General features: G+C 61.7%; 1 protein-coding gene across 1 annotated transcript; it reads left to right on the forward strand.

Moving 5' to 3' along the window:
• The first annotated feature begins 1,033 nt into the window (after positions 1–1,033).
• Positions 1,034–17,967, forward strand: CHRNG (cholinergic receptor nicotinic gamma subunit). The gene is made up of 12 exons (XM_073358879.1): positions 1,034–1,076; positions 6,585–6,724; positions 7,656–7,700; positions 8,438–8,547; positions 9,179–9,334; positions 10,646–10,743; positions 13,874–14,077; positions 14,564–14,678; positions 15,518–15,632; positions 16,332–16,539; positions 17,346–17,479; positions 17,803–17,967. Exons 1-12 carry the CDS (start codon positions 1,034–1,036, stop codon positions 17,965–17,967), a joined length of 1,533 nt encoding a protein of 510 aa, XP_073214980.1.
• Positions 17,968–18,988: the final 1,021 nt, after the last annotated feature.

Genomic DNA, 18,988 nt, shown 5'->3' on the forward strand with positions numbered 1-18,988 from the left:
GATGGACTCTCCGGTCCCTCCTCAGACGTATCCCGGCCCTGTGGAACCGTGGCTTCGGGGAGCCATCCCCAAGCCCTGGCCTGGGTCCTGATCCTGTGTGGGGCCCAGCTGCAGGCTGGGGGAGAGTCATGGATTCACAGGATCTGTGCTATACTCCAGGCACATGCAGGCTCCCGGGAGATCCCCTTTAGTGCCCAAGGGGCTGCTTTTTTTCCACACGGTCTCCACACCTCTGGACTTGGGCCTTCAGGCTCCAGCAGCATCTGTTCCCTGCTGTGAGCTCTGACCAGCGGGTCCGACTGAGGTGCAGGCCGGTTTCGAGGCTCTGTACCCCTACAGGGAGCAGCATGTCAGGGAGTATTTGCAGCGATACTGGGCAGCCCTTCTGAGTCAGCTGGCATCCGGGCTCCGGCAGTCGGCAGCTCAGCACGGGAAAGGCAAGTGGGAGACAGAGGATCCCACTGGGCTCTGGCGGGCCCTGATTCTCTGCTTCTCTCTGGCCCTCTCTTCCCAGCTAAGACACTGAGAACAGCCTGTTCACACCTGGCTGCTCTGGCTCTAGCCATGCAGTGTTCACGCGCCCAGGCTACGGTGGCCGTAATGTCCCGGGCCATGGGGCTCCCTTTGTCTCTTCTGCCTCCTCCGGTCTGTTCAGCCAGTCTAAGGGGTCTGGCCTCCAACCAGGCAGCTACGGGAGTCAAACACTGCATCAGGGCACAGCAGTACAGAGCACACAGGGAAACTGAGGCACACTTGGCTCATACAAATATTGCCAACTCAGCACGGAGGGGGGGTCTGCATGTCCCCGGTAGGTGGCTGTCAGGGTGAGTCGCTCCCTCCCCCATTGTCGTTTCAGAGGCACTTGGCGATCCGCTGGGGAACAGCTGATAATGCTGGCCGGACAGCTGGACTTCAGGCACAGTGCGATCGGGGAGAGGAGGGGCGCAGGGGGGCTGACCACGGCCCAAAATAAACCTCCAGAGCTTGCCGAGCACACAGCCGCCACCGTGCTGGAAGGGAGGTTGCCACCACCATGCGCTGCCTGGCTCTGCTCGCGACCCTCGGCTCCCTCACTGGTAAGCCATGCCCGGCCTGCGGACAGGGGACGGGGCGAGGGGCAGCCGGGTACGGTGCTGGGGAGGTGATGGCTAAACCTAGGCTGTGAGCTCAGAGGGCTCTGTTTTGGGTTCAGCAGCAGGCAATCAGGGAAGCTCAGAAGACCACCCCCACCCCACTCCATCCTGGGGCTGGGGGTGGGGACCGGAGAGCAGCCTCCTCTCTTGCTATCATCACGCTCCACTTCTCCCTTCAGGGCTTGGGGCACAGCAGCAGCCCCCTTGTCCTGCTGGCTGGCGCAGGGCAGAGTGCCATTCTGCACAGCCCCCGGCAGGCTGGCCTAGCTACTATGTGTGCATACAGCACCTAGCGCAGCAGGGTCCTTGTCACGGAGTCCCTGGGCGATGCTCTGGAGCTGCTCCCCATGAAGCCAGTCAGGACTCTGGGGCAGTCGCCTTTCTGTGAGCAGCCTGTCTTCAGGACACACAGCTCACACAGCTTCCAACTTCCTGGGTCTGACCTTGGAGCCTTCAGCATCCTCTGCCCCTCCGTGCGCTTCCCCCCAGCGAGTCCGCTCAGGTGGGGCTCCTGGGGAAGCCAGAGGGTCCTGCACCCCAACTTCGCAGACAGACGGGACTCTCAGCCAGCCAGTAAAACAGAAGCTTTATTAGACGACAGGAACATGGTCTAAAACAGAGCTTGCAGGTGCAGAGAACGGGACCCCTCAGCTGGGTCCATTTTGGGGGGCAGTGAGCCAGACGACCACGTCTGCACTTCACTCCATGTCCCAGCCAGGCCCCAACTGAAACTCCCTCCAGCCCCTCCTCCTCTGGGCTTTGTTCCTTTCCCGGGCCAGGTGGTCACCTGATTCCTTTGTTCTCCAACCCTTCAGCTCTCACCTTGCAGGGGGGGAAGGGCCCAGGCCATCAGTTGCCAGGAAACAGGGTGTCGGCCATTCTCTGTGTCCAGACCCCTGCACACACCTGCCCTCTAGGGCTCTGCAATGATCATACACCCTTACCCCACCACCTAGATACTTAAGAACTGCATAGGGGAAACTGAGGCACCCCCACAATATTCGGAGGAAACATTAAGAACAGGCCCACTTCGTCACATCTCTCCCCCCTTCGAGATCGAACTGAGCGGGGTCACTTTACCCGGTGACCTGGGGAAGTTCGAAGCCACCAATGTTCCCATGGATGCCCCAGCATCTCTCCCATTCCTTGGTAGGAGTTACACCAGGCCCTTCCAGTTTCACACCCTCCCTTAGGTCGGGGGTGGTCGATAGCACTAGCAGGCTGCATGTGGTAAGGTTTCTGCAGCCCATGCCCTTTGGCCACCCCAAAACCCCAGGGGGTCAAACTGGGATTGGGTTTTCTCCGAGTGCTCCAGTCTGGAGGGCTGCAATTCGGGCTCTCTTGGTTAAGGGCCCTCCTCGCCTTCCCACCCTGCTGACTGGACAAAGCCATCAGATCACAAGGCTGCCTAGGCTCATCCAAACTTTCCTTACCAAGCACCTTGCCATCCCCACAGATCCCCTGCCCTGCCTGTGTCTCCCCCCACTCAGCTGGGGTCTCAGCTCCCACTGTGCTCAGCGCTGCCCTTGCTGTCCTAGTGGGGCAGGCCACTGCTTTCCTCAATGCATCAGAGCCAGCGAGAGTCCCCGCTCTGGTGTGCAAGGGGGCAGGGAGCATCTCTCTGTCCCACCCAGCCCCAGGGGTCTGGTTACAGGCAGGCAGGTAGCCTGAGCCTAGCGGCTCCTCCCTGCTGCCAGCCAGGTCATCTGCATTTTCACTGACCATTTCCCTCTCCATCGATTGGTTTCCTGGATTCAAATTCAAACCCTTCGCGGTTACAGGAACAGGGCCTGGATCCTGTCCCAAAGAGACACAGTCACCCCCCAACAGGGTCTCGCAGCTGGTGTCCTGGAGAACCCCAACGACCAGCCAGCCCCACTCCTCCTGGGTCTGCACAGGGATCTGGACCATAGGGAAGGCGAGGGGCTTCGTCCCTGGGACCCTCACCCAGCTCACACAGCCCCTCAGCATCTGAGGCTGCACCACCCAGGGCCTGACAACTGTTCTCTCTGTCCCAGGATCTCGCCACCCCAGGAATGTCTCCCCATTGACCATCACCTTCCGCTCCCACTGGGGGTCTGCGGGGCCTGGCCCCAGGAAACTCCACACAGACATATAGGTTGGGGTCAGGAGTGGGAGCCTGTCCACCTCCCCACCCATCTGGCTGATGGAGTCTGTGGCCTTGGGACCCAGCAAGGGAGCTAGACACCGGGGCTTTTCCGCAGGGTCCCCTTGGTTCAAATCGCCAGCCTGCCCAAAGGCAGTGAGGTGGCATCCACACCCCCCCCTCCTTAACTAGGGGCAGCAATTTAGTCTCGAGGTTCCCTGCGGAACTGGCCCCCCGGGGTCTATCCCCACTCACCCCGGGGAGGTCCCCTAGGCCTCTCCACCCCACCACCGCCAGTTCATGCTGCTGCTGCTTCTGCAGCTCTTTCTCGGGCTCTCGCTGTCTCCCACGGTCCTCTTGCTCCCTCGGATTCAGCTCCAATCCCGTCCGTCTCGATCCCCCGATGGGGAACCCGATCGTGAAGACCCCTGTCTGGTCGGGGACAGGAGTCTTGGCGATGCCTGGCTCCCACTCCAGCTGCTCGATTAACTCTGGTTTGGTGAACTTTCCAACGCTCAACCCTCTCTTTCTGCACAGGGTTACAATGTCCTTCTTAAGGAGACGGGGACAGGCCATCACTCTGCTCCTCCCAAGTTGTTGTGGACTCACAGGCCCGTGTGTTCTCAGCTCCCCACGGTTTCCAGGGAGAACCCCTAGTGTGCCAGCCCTTCTCGAGATCACCCCCTCCTTGCCAGGGTCGAGCTGCAGACTCCTCCGCCCCTTGGACTGCTCGCTGCAATCCCCAGGGGAACCCTGTTACTGCAAAAGTCCTTCTCTCTCCCCGGGCCAAGCCGCAGGCTCCTCCGCCCCTGAGAGTGCTCACTGCAGTCCCTAGGGGGACCCCATTACTGCACAGTCCTTCTCGCTGGTCACACACTCCCAGGGGTTAACCGCCCCCCAAAACCGCTCCTCTCTGAGCCTTCAGCCTGCCTGGTCCTCGGCAATCCCCCTTCGTGTTACTGCTCCCCAGTCACTTACTGCAGGAAGTGCCATCCACGGGGTGCAGTACATCCCACCGCTGCCACCAGTTGTCACGGAGTCCCTGGGCGATGCTCTGGAACTGCTCCCCATGAAGCCAGTCAGGACTCTGGGGCAGTCGCCTTTCTGTGAGCAGCCTGTCTTCAGGACACACAGCTCACACGGCTTCCACCTTCCTGGGTCTGACCTTGGAGCCTTCAGCATCCTCTGCCCCTCCGTGCGCTTCCCCCAGCGAGTCCGCCCAGGCGGGGCTCCTGGGGAAGCCAGAGGGTCCTGCACCCCAACTTTGCAGACAGACGGGACTCTCAGCCAGCCAGTAAAACAGAAGGTTTATTAGACGACAGGAACATGGTCTAAAACAGAGCTTGCAGGTGCAGAGAACGGAACCCCTCAGCTGGGTCCATTTTGGGGGGCAGTGAGCCAGACGACCACGTCTGCACTTCACTCCATGTCCCAGCCAGGCCCCAACTGAAACTCCCTCCAGCCCCTCCTCCTCTGGGCTTTGTTCCTTTCCCGGGCCAGGTGGTCACCTGATTCCTTTGTTCTTCAACCCTTCAGCTCTCACCTTGCAGGGGGGGAAGGGCCCAGGCCATCAGTTGCCAGGAAACAGGGTGTCGGCCATTCTCTGTGTCCAGACCCCTGCACACACCTGCCCTCTAGGGCTCTGCAATGATCATACACCCTTACCCCACCACCTAGATACTTAAGAACTGCATAGGGGAAACTGAGGCACCCCCACAATATTCGGAGGAAACATTAAGAACAGGCCCACTTCGTCACAGTCCTGCTTCTGACTGGGGCTCCCAATATCAGTATCTCTGCCCGGTGAGCAGCCCCTTCCACGCCCTGCCTGCCAGAGGGTTCAGCTCTGAGCATCAGCAGCCCTTACCCCAGCCCCCTGTACCCACTCCCAGCCCTGAACAGCTGCAGGGAGTCCTGGAGCATGACACGCCCGCCAGAACCCTGCTCAGCGCACTGGGATGTTACGCTGCGACCGCCCACCGCCACCCACCCCCGTCCGTTTCGCGCTGCCGATCCTGGGGCACCCACCCCCGTCCGTTTCGCGCTGCCGGTCCTGGGGCACCCACCCTCGTCCGTTTCACGCTGGGGACGAAGGGGGGACTGAACTGGGCTTCTTCCGCTTTGAGAGCGTGACGGACAGAGGCCACAAAACAATTCTTGGCAGGCACCATTGTGACAGTGGAACCAGCTGCTGCTTAGGCCTGTTAGCAGGGGCTTTGAGCCCAGAGAAGCCAGAGACACGTGCACACACATGGGCAGGGCACGCGCAGAGCCCCTCCCCACGGGTGTGGGACACACACATACACACACAGTGGTGCTGGCCAGTTGCCAGCGCTAAACCCCAAGCTGCTCTCTGAGTCCCCCTCTGGCCTCTGGCCCCAACGCTTTCCAGGAAGCAGCAGCAGCAGGTTTGCTAACGAAGGTAATTCGTTAGCCCCTTACGCTTCTCTCCAGAGGCATTTCATTCAGAGGCGCTTGGCCCATCTGGCCATTAATAATTTAATAATGCCGGGCATTTGTAAAGCCCCAGCTCATGAGCTAACGATCCGGGCAGCGGATGGGGATTGATCCCGGGGCCAGCGCTGACAGGCTGCAGGACCCCATTGTTAGGCCACAGTTAAGCTGGGTTCAACACACGTTGCCTGTAGAGTTCAAGCCACGTTTACTCCTTCTGGGGTCCCAGAGTCGGGGCCAGCTCACGAAGATTGGAGAGCGGGACGCCTGCGGCCCTCACCCCAGAGAGAAATGGGTTATTGTTATGACTCGCTTCACCCTCAGGGCGTCCAGCCCCGGAGCCCTGGGCAGCCCCATGGAGGTCATTGACAGGGTCTGAACCCGGGCCCTTTCGCTCTGAAGCATAGAGCTCGGCCTCTTGTGTTCAAGAAGTCACTCCATTACTACGCAGCAAGAGTAGGCTTTTATCCTGTGTGGCCAGTCCCATCCCCCACTCCAGAAGCTTGTTACACTGTTGGCTGTCGTCAGTTCAAACCCCACGTGGGTGAGCGGAGGCTGCAAGCAGCTCCCATGTGGTGCCCCCGTATGAATCCCGTTTGACGGGTCCCGGCGCACAGCACAAAGCCAGGCAGCCCTGTGCGCTCCGTGGGTGCTGACAATACACCTGCCCACTTTGGGTCTCACCGGAGAGGCCACAGATGCCGAGCGCCCTCTCAAAGGGGCGAGCTGGGGTAGACCGGCGGAGCGGTGTAGGGGGAGCTTACCTTGCTGCTGCCCATGCTGGGCCTGCCCTGCGCCCTCGGCCTCCCCTCTGTGGGGCTGGCATGGCCACTGGGTGGGGGTGGCATGGAGCCTGCTTCCCTCAGGGCCTGACTGTGCCCTGCTTTCAGCCGTGCTGTGCCGGAACCTGGAGGAGAAGCTGCTCAATGACCTGATGACCAACTACAACCGCAACCTGCGTCCGGCCCAGCGGGAGGGGGACATCATTAACGTCACGCTGAAGCTCACCCTCACCAACCTCATCTCCCTGGTAAGCAGAGCCCCCCCCCCCCCGTCCCTGTTCCTTGCCAGCCCCCACCTGCAGAGCTGGGCCCTTTCCTGCCTTTCTCCTTGAGCAGCTCAGATTGGGGGCGGGGGCAGGGATGGCTGCTCCCTCGTTAGGCTAGCATGGGGGACAGAGACCTGAGTGCACTGCCCAGGACAGGGAATGACAGAGGCAGGGGCACCGATGCCAGGAACATGCCGAGCTGGGCGCCAGCCTGTCCCACCTCCTCAGTGGGTCCCTGCCACCTCTCCTCCCAAAGGCACCCAGCCCCCAGCGCTGACCGGGGACAGCCAGTCCTGCCTGGGCGTCCCTCACACTACCCCTGCTGTCAGAATGGGGAGTCCATGCCAGGGCAGATGCCCATGGAACTGGCTGCGGGACTCTCTGTCCGAGCCGCCCTTGGTAACGGTCCCTGAGGAGAATCACTGTGCTGGGGGGAGTAGGGGAAGGAAGAGGGAGACTGGGGAGGTGGGCATGGGGTGGTGATTGAGCTGGGGCGATGTTGGATAGGGGCCCGGGGCAGTGAATGCATTAGAGGCAGGGTTCCTGGCAGCAACAGAGTTGCAGTGAGGGCATGGCCTGGCTGTACCTCAGTGGCTCTGTGGCTGCTGCTGGCTTCCCCTGGGGGGGCAGGGGCCAGGATCATGGGACGCTGCCCTGCTCAGGGCACCCCTGGGATGCCCCACACCCTGCTGCACCCTGGGAGAGAATTCCTCAGGGCTCCATGCACCGCAGCCCCATGAGGTGGGCGTTGCCTGAGTGCCCAGTAGCTGGCATGCACCGTGCAGCTTCACGTTCACCATGCACCGTGCAGCAGGGCTGCCCAGCCGCCAGCGGGAAGCTGTTGCGGTGGCGGGAGAGGGCAGGGCGGCGGGGCAGCAATCCCAAAATCCCCTCTCTCCTTTCTGGGTTCCAGAACGAGCGGGAAGAGACCCTCACCACCAACATCTGGATTGAGATGGTAAGATGCCCAGGGGTGCCGCCAGCCACTCGGGCTGGGCGGCATGCAGCTGGCAGAGATCAGCTAATGCCTCCCGCTCCCCATGATAAGCTCCAGCAGCCCTCCAACGCCCCAGCGCCCCGATGGACCTGCAGCCCAAGGGCTAGGGCAGGTCGCAGCCCTCTCCTGGCCTGAAGGCAGATGTGGCTGGGGCCAAAGCCTCACAAACGGCAGCCGGGAGGGAGAGGATTGTTCAGGGCTCGTTCCATAGCCAGACCCCACTTTGGCGCTGAGATCAGCGGCTTGGGCAGAGACCCCTGCCACAGAGCGCAGGCCAGAGGGGTCACTCCACGCCACGGCTCCCAGCACAAGTCACGGAGAAACAGGGCCGGCTCCAGGCACCAGCGCTCCAAGCAGGAGCTTGGGGCGGCACTGGGAAAGGGGCGGCCGTCCGTGTGCCGACAGGGCGGCGTCTCGTCTTTCTGCACATGGGCGGCAGCTTTACTCTGCAGGCTGCCGCGGCGGCAATTCAGCAGCAGCTTCTGTCTTCAGACGTCCTGCTTGGGGTGGCAAAAACGGTGGAGCCGGCCCTGCAGAGAAACCCTAACAGGTCCCAGCCTGTGGCCAGAGCATGCCGTTTCCCTGCAGATCACGCCCCCGGGCAGTGTGGTATTGGGGGGTCACGGGGTGGCCAGAGATGCTCATTCTATGACAAGTGTCTGACCCTGCTTTGCTCAGCCCCTTCCCCTCCATTCCAGAAGTGGTGCGATTATCGGCTGCAGTGGGATCCTGACGAATACGACAACATCCAGATACTGAGGGTGCCCTCCACCGAGGTGTGGCTGCCGGACATCGTCCTGGAGAACAAGTGAGCAGCTGCAGGGCCCAGGGCAGGGGGGCAGTGGGAAGCCGGGTGAGGACCCCAGCAATACAAACAGACCTTGTCCAGCTGTCCCTCTGCCCGGGCACTCCGTGTGAGGCTCCATTCCCTGCAGGGGCCGCATCTGTGGCTACCCACCCAGAGACGTCACGGTCAGCAGCTAACTCTCACGCATCCAGCAGACAGAACAGACAGAACCCCACATGCTCTGCTCCACCAGCACAGGGCCCTACCAGGGGGGCTAAAGGGAAGATCTCTACTAGAGGCAGCAGTAGTAGGCTTTTATCTCCTGTGAGCAGCAGCCAACAGGCAGCAGCATGATCCCAGCCATGAGCAGTTCCGATTCCATCCAGCAGAGGGCAGTGGTGGCGCGCCCTTCCCCCCAATCACGTCCTGTCCTGCAGCTGGTAGGGCGCTCCTGGGGGTTTGGAGCCCATAGTCGGGCACTGACTGGCTGTCCGGGGGCATTTTGGGATCGCCTCTGCCTTGCTGGGGCTGCCTTGCTCTGTGGCCCTGGGACAGTTCCAGTCCCGTGGGCAGTGGCCAGCCCACAGCATGAGCTCCGGCAGGGAGGGAGGGAGCGCCTGGCTGGCCTGACCTGCCCCTCTCCTTCCCCCAGCATCGACGGGGTGTTTGAGATCACCCTGTACTGCAACACGCTGCTGGATTCCAAAGGCTGCCTCCTGTGGATGCCGCCCGCCATCTACCGCACCTCCTGCGCCATCTTCGTCACCTACTTCCCCTTCGACTGGCAGAACTGCTCCATGGTGTTTCAGTGAGTGCGGCTGCCCGGGAAGGGGCTGGGCTGCCCCCCAGATGGGAGGGCAGGGGGCAGAGCCCGGGGCACGCACGCAGGTCTCCTGCCGGGCAGGCGGTTCTCACGCCCTCTCTCAGGTGGCAGCTTGCCCAGATCACCAGCTAAGGGCCCATGAGATCATGCACAGCTGTGACCCTCTGTACCTCCCTCCGCCTTAGCCAGAGGCAGGTTGTGCTCAGCTCCGCGGCAGCCGCCAGGTCGGTTACCATGGCATGAGCCCTGTAGGTTGCCGAGCTAGCCAACGAAGGCATGCAAACCAAAGAAACCCAGGGACCCCTGTTCTAGCCCATTGCCCTAAGCCCAAGATGGCCCTGCGTGTGGCAGCGTGGGGCCCTGCTTTATCAGACATTTCCGTCCCCTCCCAAGACAGACCGAGCTAGCCCTGGGAGAGTGAAATGTGTATGATCAACACTTCCTCCCCCTTCCCACAAATTCTCCCACTGTATGGGCCCCGATCCGATGGACCCAGGTGGGTGTTGTTCTTGGTGGGGGTCACCTGCATGGAACAGCGTGCAGGACCATGGCCCCGGCGGCTCGTCTGACTGTTGTTCCTCTCCGATCAGTCCGTGGCTATGTGTGACCGGATCTGATTTCTGAAGCGGTTACTAAATTCTGAGTGCATCCAAGTTAGTGATGCAGGGGTCCCTTCCCCCAGCATCGGCCAGTGCCGATCGATAGCAGGACGGGAGCTCACCCCGAGCGTCGCTGAAAGGCCTTGGACGATAAAAGTCAGCTCCCGTCTTGATAACCGGACCTGGCCCCAGTGATGTGCCTAACGCCCCGTAATGCAGAGACAGACGGAGTCCCCAGCCTGGAAAGCGAGCACCCCTCGTCCCGACTCTGAAGTCAGACTTGGGGAGGTGCCGCACCAGGGCGAGCGACCAGCCGGGCGGGTTCGATTGCAGGACTGAGGCCTACATGAAAACTCTTCCCCTGTCTGTGCCCACACGCCTACCAGCTGGCTGGATCCAGGCAAGGCTGGTGGCCGCAGTGGTGCTACGTGGGATGGGTCTGAGTCAGAGCTGGGCTTGACCCCAAGCTGGGGAGGTGCCGGAGCCATAGGCCAGGCAGCCCAGACGCTGCCTCGCTTCAAAAGGAAGGGAAAGCCAATTCCGCGGCCCTGCGTAAGTCTGGGTGTAGCGCCGATCCCAGGAGCGGCTGAAGCACCCGCTGGCTGGTTGGATCTCGGCATTTCTGTTTGTATGAGCATGTCCTTTAGACAGCCAGTCTCAGCCACACGCGTCCTCCCCCCCGATCCCTGCCACATAGGTCCCAGACCTACAGCGCCAATGAAATTAACCTGCTGCTGACGGTGGAAGATGGGCAGACCATTGAGTGGATCGTCATCGACCCCGAAGCTTTCACAGGTAACGACCTGCTTCCTCTATCTGTTTCCCGGGGGGTTTCCCTGGCCCCATGGGGCCAGCCTACCAGTTGTGGCTGCGGAAATCTTCCAGCTGTTGGCTACAGGAGGAAATGCCAGTGCCAGAAAGGGTGGTGTCACCACTAGTCAGGAGGAGCCCGGCGGCTGGCAGCGTGGCTCAGCACGGCCCAGAAATGTAGCAAAGCACAACAGCCACCCAACCGGTCCCTCCAGCCCACCCAGTGTGGGATGGAGACATTTGTAAATAACTGGCGTTTAACTGACGGTTAGGCGGGACTGGTAGCACGGCCTGTTATGAAGGTTTCCTGACCCTTCCCGTATAGGAGATCTCGTTTTCAGTTGCTTAAAGTCTTTGCCAAACTTTAACCATTCGGCTGAAATTCTCCACGCCGGGCGTCTGCCTCGGGCTCAGCCGGTTGGGAAAGTGTCAGCTGAAGCGGTTCAGCTGGGTCCAAGAACGAGGCCGGGGAAAAATAACTCGTTTTGCCCAAATTCCCAAAATCCAATACACCTTTCCCTTGAACAGCTGTAGTGCCCCGAATCCCTGCTCCAAAGCGTGGGAACATGGCGCAGGGCGGGGCGGGGGAGGTGTTTGGGGCGGGGATGCACCTTTTGCCACCCTGGTGAAAATGCTCCCAAACCTGGCGACGGTACGAGCCTCTGAAAAATTACGGCTGTCCCCAGCTCAGTAGAGACGAGCATGGGGGTGGGCAGACTTTTTGGCCCGAGGGCCCACTGGGGTTGCAAAACTGTATGGAGGGCCAGGGAGGGAGGGCTGTGCCCCCCAAATGGCCTGGCCCCGGCCCCCTGTCCGCCCCCTCCCACTTCCCGCCCCCCTCAGAACCTCCAACCTATCCAAGCCCCCCTGCTCCTTGTCCCCTCACCACCTCCTCCCGGAACCCCCTGCCCCTAACCACCCCCCCGGGACCCCACCCCCTATCCAACACCCCCCCTCCGCTCCCTGTCCCCTGACTCCCACCCCCTGACAGGCCCCCCGGGATCCCAAGCCCTATCCAAACCCCCCGTTCCCCGTACCCTGACCGCCACCTCCGAACCTCCACCCCATCCAACCACCCCCTGCTCCCAGACTGCCCTGACCCCTATCCGCACTCAAAGCTTAGGAAAGGCCAGAACAAAGGGCTCCTGGGCAACCTGAATTCAGCCTTCTCGCGGGTCTGCCTGAAGATGGCCGTTAATTCCCTGGGCACGTCCTGTTTCCCACAGGGGCCCGGCCTCATTCCGTGCCCGGGATGGGCCTGCTCTGGGGCCGAATCAGGGGTGGGGAGGCCGTTGTCTGCCAGCCTCCGGCCTCACTTGGTACAGAGGTTGGCACGTGTATCATGAACGAGGCCGAGAGGGTGCACAGGTGGCTCCCAGGCTCTCTTTTCTTAACTTCCGAGCGCGGGACTTTGCCCCTTGACTCCTGGTCGGGTAATGCAGCTTGTGTGCAGTCGGGATAAAGGCCCATCTCCCGTCACGGTGGCTTGCCCCGAGAGGGGGAAGGACGCACTCAGGAAAGTTGTTCAGATTGTGGGCACCACCACACGGAAATGACAGAGAGCAGAGCCGCCGGAGGCGCACTCGGGCCCTGAGCACTGGGAAGTTCCAGGGCTGGTTGCACTGTCCTGGGTCCTTCCCTCTTGGCTGGAGCAGGTGTCCGGGTCAGGTTTTGTAGCCAAGATTTGGAACAGGAGTTGCTGGCCTGTGCACGCTCAGCATCACGCCACAGGTATCCCCCACACAGAGGGTTATTAGCAGCTGCCACCATCACACAGGTTTCAGAGTAGCAGCCGTGTTAGTCTCTATTCGCAAAAAGAAAAGGAGGACTTGTGGCACCTTAGAGACTAACCAATTTGTTTGCGCATGAGCTTTCGTGAGCTACAGCTCACTTCATCGGATGCATCCACAGTATGCATCCAATGAAGTGAGCTGTAGCTCACGAAAGCTCATGCGCAAACAAATTGGTTAGTCTCTAAGGTGCCACAAGTCCTCCTTTTCTTTTCACCATCACACAGGTATTTAAGTCAATAATCACACTCAGAGAGAGTTTTTCTAACCCCTGTTCTCGGTCCTTCTGCCTGCAAATCGCAAACCGGTACCGGGAGCGGATTGATGTGGGGAATGGAGCTTTCGCAGGCAGACAGGGATGTTTCCCATCACCTTTTAATTGCATCTTGAAGGAGCAAAATGCTTTTTTGGGCAGCGAGATTTATTCTTTCATTACCGGGCCGAGCCAGATATCTAGGTTGGTAAAAAAATAAAATCTGTCGTAGGAGACAGGACAACAAGGCTTAGTAAGGTGTCACGCGCGGCTTCCCCCGGCAGCTGGGAGTCAGGTGGGAGAGTGACGGAGCCTCCATCCAAACCCCCTGCACCATGGGAGCTGGCAATGCTTAGCCCCCAAGTGGGATCGGGCCCCTGGGAGCCAGCCCCTGCAAAATGGGGTGCATTAAGCTGGTGGCTGCATATGTCCTGCCGTGACAGAGAACATTGCAGGGTTCCCAGGCACCGCTGTAAATCTTCTCCCAGCCCCTTTCCCTGGACTTTAGCAGCTGCCCCTCCCCCCCGTGGGAAGCCCCCAGCAAAGGATTTCTCTTCCCCCGTATCCAGGAGGCATTGTCTCGGGCCCCCTCCGTCCCCCTAGAGACATGGCGGCAGCAGGGGCAGGGTGAATGGGCTCCCCGGGCACAGACAGAAATGTCAATAGTTGCTCAGCTGGTCCTGTCATTCACGTCGTCGGGCCTGGGCGGCATGCAGAGACAGGAACAGGCTCACAGCACAGACCTCGGCCCGCCCGGCCTTGCTGTTTCCAAAGACACCTGCAAACATCTGGGGAGAACTGGCAGCTCAGTGTCCAGGCTCAGACCATGCCAGCAAGCAGGATTCCTCTTCCAATCTATCCTCCTGCCCCCGAAGACCCCAAATAAGAGCAGTGCCCCCCCCCACGCTGCTGTAATGTGGGCAAGAGGCAGTTCCGGGCATCGCTGGATGAACTCCTGTTCCCCCAGGGGTGGCATATGCTGCTCCTAAGGGGAGTTGGGGCCCAAAGTTGGACCCCCAGGAGGCTGGGCCTGCGTGGTTTCCATAGGCACGCGGTATTGTCTTCCCCGCAGAGAATGGGGAGTGGGCAATCAAGCACCGGCCGGCCAAGAAGATTGTGAACGCCGAGCGCTTCACCCCGGACGACTTAGGTTACCAGCAGGTCGTCTTCTACCTGATCATCCAGAGGAAACCGCTCTTCTACGTCATCAACATCATCGTGCCCTGCGTGCTCATCTCGTCCGTGGCTGTGCTGGTGTATTTCCTGCCTGCCAAAGGTAGAGCCCTGGCCCACCCGAGTTCGCTGCCACCAGCCACCGACATGGCTCGAGCCACTGGCATTGGCCTGTGGACAATCCACGCCTCCCAGAGTGGGAAGGGGGCAGCAGCAGTTGATGGGGACAGACCCAGTCCAATGTCCATGCGGGTGAGACGGGCCACCGGGGGCTCACCCTCGCACCCTGGTTATCTGAACCGAAATGGGCAAAACTCTCCCCTGCCCCTGCCCAGTTATGTCCCACTTCTGGCCCCTCGGCTCCCCCGTGTCTCTGGGAGCGCATGGCTCGCTCGCACACATCAGGATGGAACGGCAGAGAATTCTTTCCCACACCTGGCTCCCAGCCCTCTGCTCTAACCACTAGGAAGGCAGGCTCTTCGCGGGCTCTGGTGTGCAGGAGAAGAGCAAAGCCCTTCCCAGAGGGTGCTGGTGCTTGGGGAGCTCGGTGCAGACGCAGGCTAATCTCTTGCTTTCTGCATCCCGGCAGCGGGTGGCCAGAAGTGCACGGTCTCCATAAACGTCCTCCTGGCCCAGACCGTCTTCCTCTTCCTGATCGCACAGAAGGTGCCTGAGACCTCCGATGCTATGCCTCTCATTGGCAAGTAAGTGATGCTCTCTGGGGGCCTGCCAGCCCATATCTGGCAGGGCCCCAGGCAAGCTCCCAAACCCGCTGGGCTCCTCACCCCCCAATCCCAGCTGAGACTATTCACCTCAGCCTGGGAGGGCAGAACAAGTGGGGTCCTTCAAGGCCCTGCTCCAAGGGACACAATGGACATGGGCAGGGCCAGAGAATGAGAGCCGTCGTAGGTGGGGTTGGGGGACTGGTAACTCAAAGCGAGCATCAGCAGAGGCCTTGGATGTGTGGCCATGCCGCTCCTGCTCCCCTGCCCCGCAATGCAAGAACCAGGGCACGAATTAACAGAACTTCCTAGTGGCCCACAGGACATGCCTTGCTGCACAGCCCAGGGTTCATCTGCGGAACTCACCGCTGCAGGAGGGTGCCGAGGCAAACAGCATGGCCCAACTCAAGAGTGTGCTCCGGGGGCTAGGATGGAGCTAGAAGCACCATCCTCCTTCACATTTTGAACAGAAAGTGAGCCCACAGCTAGGAGTTCGGAGGGAGATCCCCCCATGCAGCAGTCTTGCACAGCCAGGGGCATTGTCGGAGGAGATGTCTGCTGCTAGGCGGATTAGATGGACCATTGGGAAGTTCTGGTCTGGGCTCCCTTTGTCTTCTATGAACATATGAACATATCTCTTGCTGTGGAGCGAGAGATCCAGGCGCTTCCCATTCCCGGATCCCAGCTGGCCTTCGGCTTTGCCCTGTGCCTGCTGCTAGGGCCTCACCAAGAGCTGGCAGATGCCCCAGCACAGGCCCGTGGCTAGTGAAGCGGGTGGGGCGGCCTGGCAACCAGCGACAGTGGCCCCTTCTCTCCTCCAGGTACCTGACCTTTCTCCTGGTGGTGACGGTGGTGATCGTGGTGAATGCCGTCATTGTGCTGAACATCTCGCTGAGGACCCCCAATACGCACTCCATGTCGCAGAAAGTGCGGCAGGTAGGCCGGGCGGGGCCGGCGCGCGCTCCCACCCAGGCTGGGCAGAGACCCACTTAACGCCCGCGTGATCGGCCTCCGGCTCCTCCCAGAGCCGCCAGCTCCGGAGAGCAGACACGGCCCATGCTGCGGGGCTGGGGTCGCTGCCTCAGGAAAACGGGGTTCAGGGGGAAGGTCAGAGAGCAAAGGCAAGTGCACTGAGCCGTCAAACCATTTCCTGGGATCGAGAGCCCCAGAGACTTGGCCGGATCGTCCGACCCATGGCACATGGGGCACTCTCCTCCACGGGGGCGCAGGGCCTGGCCCTGGTGTCTCGTTACCCTGGCCGCACCACAGCCGCGGGCTCACCGCCCGGATCTGACTGCATCTCCCCACCGCTTTGCCCAGGCCCAAATGAGGGCACAGGGGGCAGGGCCGCGGGGATGGAATCGGGTCCCCAGCTGCCAAGGAACCGCTGGGCATTAGCGCCCCCCTGGCAGCCCCCACTCGGCGGAGGTGGGGGAGATGGAGCCCACGCTGCTTCTGCTCCCACCGGCGTCAGTCAGGGGAAAGTGCACTGCGCCCGATGGAACGGCCCCGGGGCCAGACTCAGGCTCCATGAGCCCCCCAACAGACAGGGCCTCCCCTGTGCCAAGCGTGACGGCGCAGACCCCCCCGGCCTGCCCCGAGCGTCACAGCACCGGCTCCTCGCTCTGTCCCCAGATCTGCCTGCGGCAGCTGCCCCACTTCCTGGGGATGCACATGCGCCGCAGGGACATGGCCCCCCGCCCGCTGTTGGCCCGGCGCCGCAGCTCCCTGGGGCTGATGGTGAAGGCTGACGAGTACATGCTGTGGAAGCCCCGGACCGAGCTGATCTTTGAGAAGCAGAAGGAGAGGGCCGGGCTGATGAAGGCCGTCCTGGAAAAGATCGGTGAGTGACGGCTCCGTGGAGCCGGGGAGAATCTCATGGCGGAGCAGCCTGAGGCCCCCACCCCCCCTGGACAGTGACCCCCTGGGCCTTTTGCCGGCAGCAAATCCACCCCGTAAGAGCAGCCCCCCAGGGCTGGAATGAGGTGGTGGTGGGGGTGCTGACAGGGAAATGGTACTGGGGTGAGGGTGTCACCATGGACGCCAAGTGCCAGGAGCCAGACTGCAGAGGAGAGGAGAGTGAATAGCTCCCATTGCTCCGGCATCGGGTCCCGATGCAAACCCATCCCTGTGCCCGCCAGCGGGCAGCAAGCAGGGCGAGGCAAGCGGCACCAGCTCCCCCCCTGCGTGGGCCATCTCGTTTGGGAGAATCAGTGACGCCAACAAAATTCAGGCTTCAACCCTTCCCTCCCGCGAGGGGTGCGACTGGGCACCTGACTCACGTGGCGCTGCTCTGGGTCCCTGACTGGATGCCCAGCCGTGTTGGAAAACAGGAGAACCGCCAGCTGGCCGTGGCCTTTCCAGCAGGGAGAGCCAAACATGGCGTCCCTGGTGCTAAACTGCGTGAAACGCTTCGGAGCAGCCACAAAAGTACCAGGCTTCAGTGCACGAAGCTAGTCGTGAATTCGCTGTGTGCCGTTCGGCCTGCTCCGCTGGGCTGGGGCCTGGCCGGCCGGTGCTTTGCAAAGGGCCAGGTGCCTTTGAGATGCCCGAGGGTAACAGAGATGGTTGGTGGAGGCTTTCCCGGGCAGCGCTGGCCTTCAAGGCAGCCAGCTGTCTGGTGCTATCCCCTCCCCTCCTTGTCTCTAGGGAAAGGCCTGGAAAACGGGTGCTCCCAGGATCTCTGTCACAGCTTGGTGCAGGCTGGTCCCGAGATCCGGGCCTGCGTGGACGCCTGCAACCACATTGCCAAGACGCTGCAGGAGCAGAACGACTTCGACAACGTGAGTGCCACCCTTGCAGAGCCTTAACCGAGGGGGGGGGGCTCTCAGGTCAGAGCGGGACCCAGAACAGTGGGGACAGAGGGGCCCAATTTGCAAGGACTCGCGTATGGAGAAGCAGATCAGCGACCAAGCTGGAAAGGGAAATGGGGGAGGAAGGAGAGAAGGGGCCGTGTTTAGCCGCAGGGGAAGCGAGCGAAGTTTTGACTGAGTTCAGCAGTGGCTGCCCGTGGTCCGAAGCCCAAAGGCCCCAGGGCACACGGGCCCAGCGACAGCGGGAGCCTGCAGCAGGTTTGGCCGTGAGCATCTGTCTCTCCTCCCCGCAGGAGAACGAGGAGTGGATCCTGGTGGGGAGAGTCATCGACCGCGTCTGCTTCTTGGTCATGGCCTCGCTCTTCGTCCTGGGGACGGTCAGCATCTTCCTGATGGCCCATTTCAACCAGGCACCAGTAGTGCCCTTTCCCGGGGACCCCAAGCGCTACCTGCCATAGCGCCCCACTTGCGGGGGGCGGGGGCGAGCCCAGGACGTCTGCACGAGAGCCTCACCCCACAGCTCTGCCGCGGGAGGCTGAGCCCTCCCTGCACGGCGGCGGGGGGCCCCTGGGCTCCAGGCACCGGGTCCCAGGCGGGGCTCACAGAGCTGCTGCAGAGTGGAGCCTGCGGCTGCACCCGCCCACTGGACCCTTCAGCTGGGGCTGCTCGTGGGAGCCGCAGCTGGAGACGACGGGGACCGCTGGGAGAGATGGCAGCCGAACGGGAGAGTTCGGAGCCTGCCACGCCCACGCTGCACCCAGCTGCAGCCCTCTTGCTTGCCTCGTTTACATGGAAAGGGCAAGTGAGCTAGATGACCTTCTGGGGTCCCTTCCAACCCTGATATTCTATGAGCTGAAGGGCGCTGGCTGAATCTGGGCCCCCCCCAAACACTGCAGCTGGCAGCTCTGGAACCCCAGGGGACAAGGAGCCTGTCTGCCCCCGTGGGTAGCTACGTGGCGACAGCCCAGCGAGGGGAGCGGGGCAGGTTCGCGTGGGTTTGGCGGGAGATCTCGGGCGGCCGCGTGTGTTTCATGTGAGCCAGGCATGGGAGTAAACACCACCGCGTTTCCAAACAGCTGCTGGACTTCTTTGCTGGCTGCAAGGAAAGGCCAGGCGGGCGCTGGGGGCGGGCAGCAGGTGGGGAGGGGAGACGGGTCCTTCTCTGTTGGCCCAGCTGGCCCCGGCTTCCCAGAAGCGGCCGGGCAGAGGGAGATGGGGTGGGGGAGGCTGCCCGCTGCTGCTCCCAGGCTGCTGAGCGCCAGCCACGGCTCTGGGTACACTCGCCCAAGCTGTGGGGTTCCTGTTCTTTAGGGTGAGCAGCTCAGGCCCAGAGCACCTGCTCGCCGGCCACACTGCGGTCCCTGCGGCGCCAGGCTGGTTGGTGGAGCTCCGGCATTCCAGGGGGCATGAGTGGTTTGGCACATGCTCAGCTGGATTAATTCCTACTTTGCAGGGCAGCTCTGGCCAGCCCCTTCCCTC

Source organism: Lepidochelys kempii, chromosome 9 (genome assembly GCF_965140265.1).
Source record: "Lepidochelys kempii isolate rLepKem1 chromosome 9, rLepKem1.hap2, whole genome shotgun sequence".
Classification (NCBI taxonomy): Eukaryota; Metazoa; Chordata; order Testudines; family Cheloniidae; genus Lepidochelys; species Lepidochelys kempii.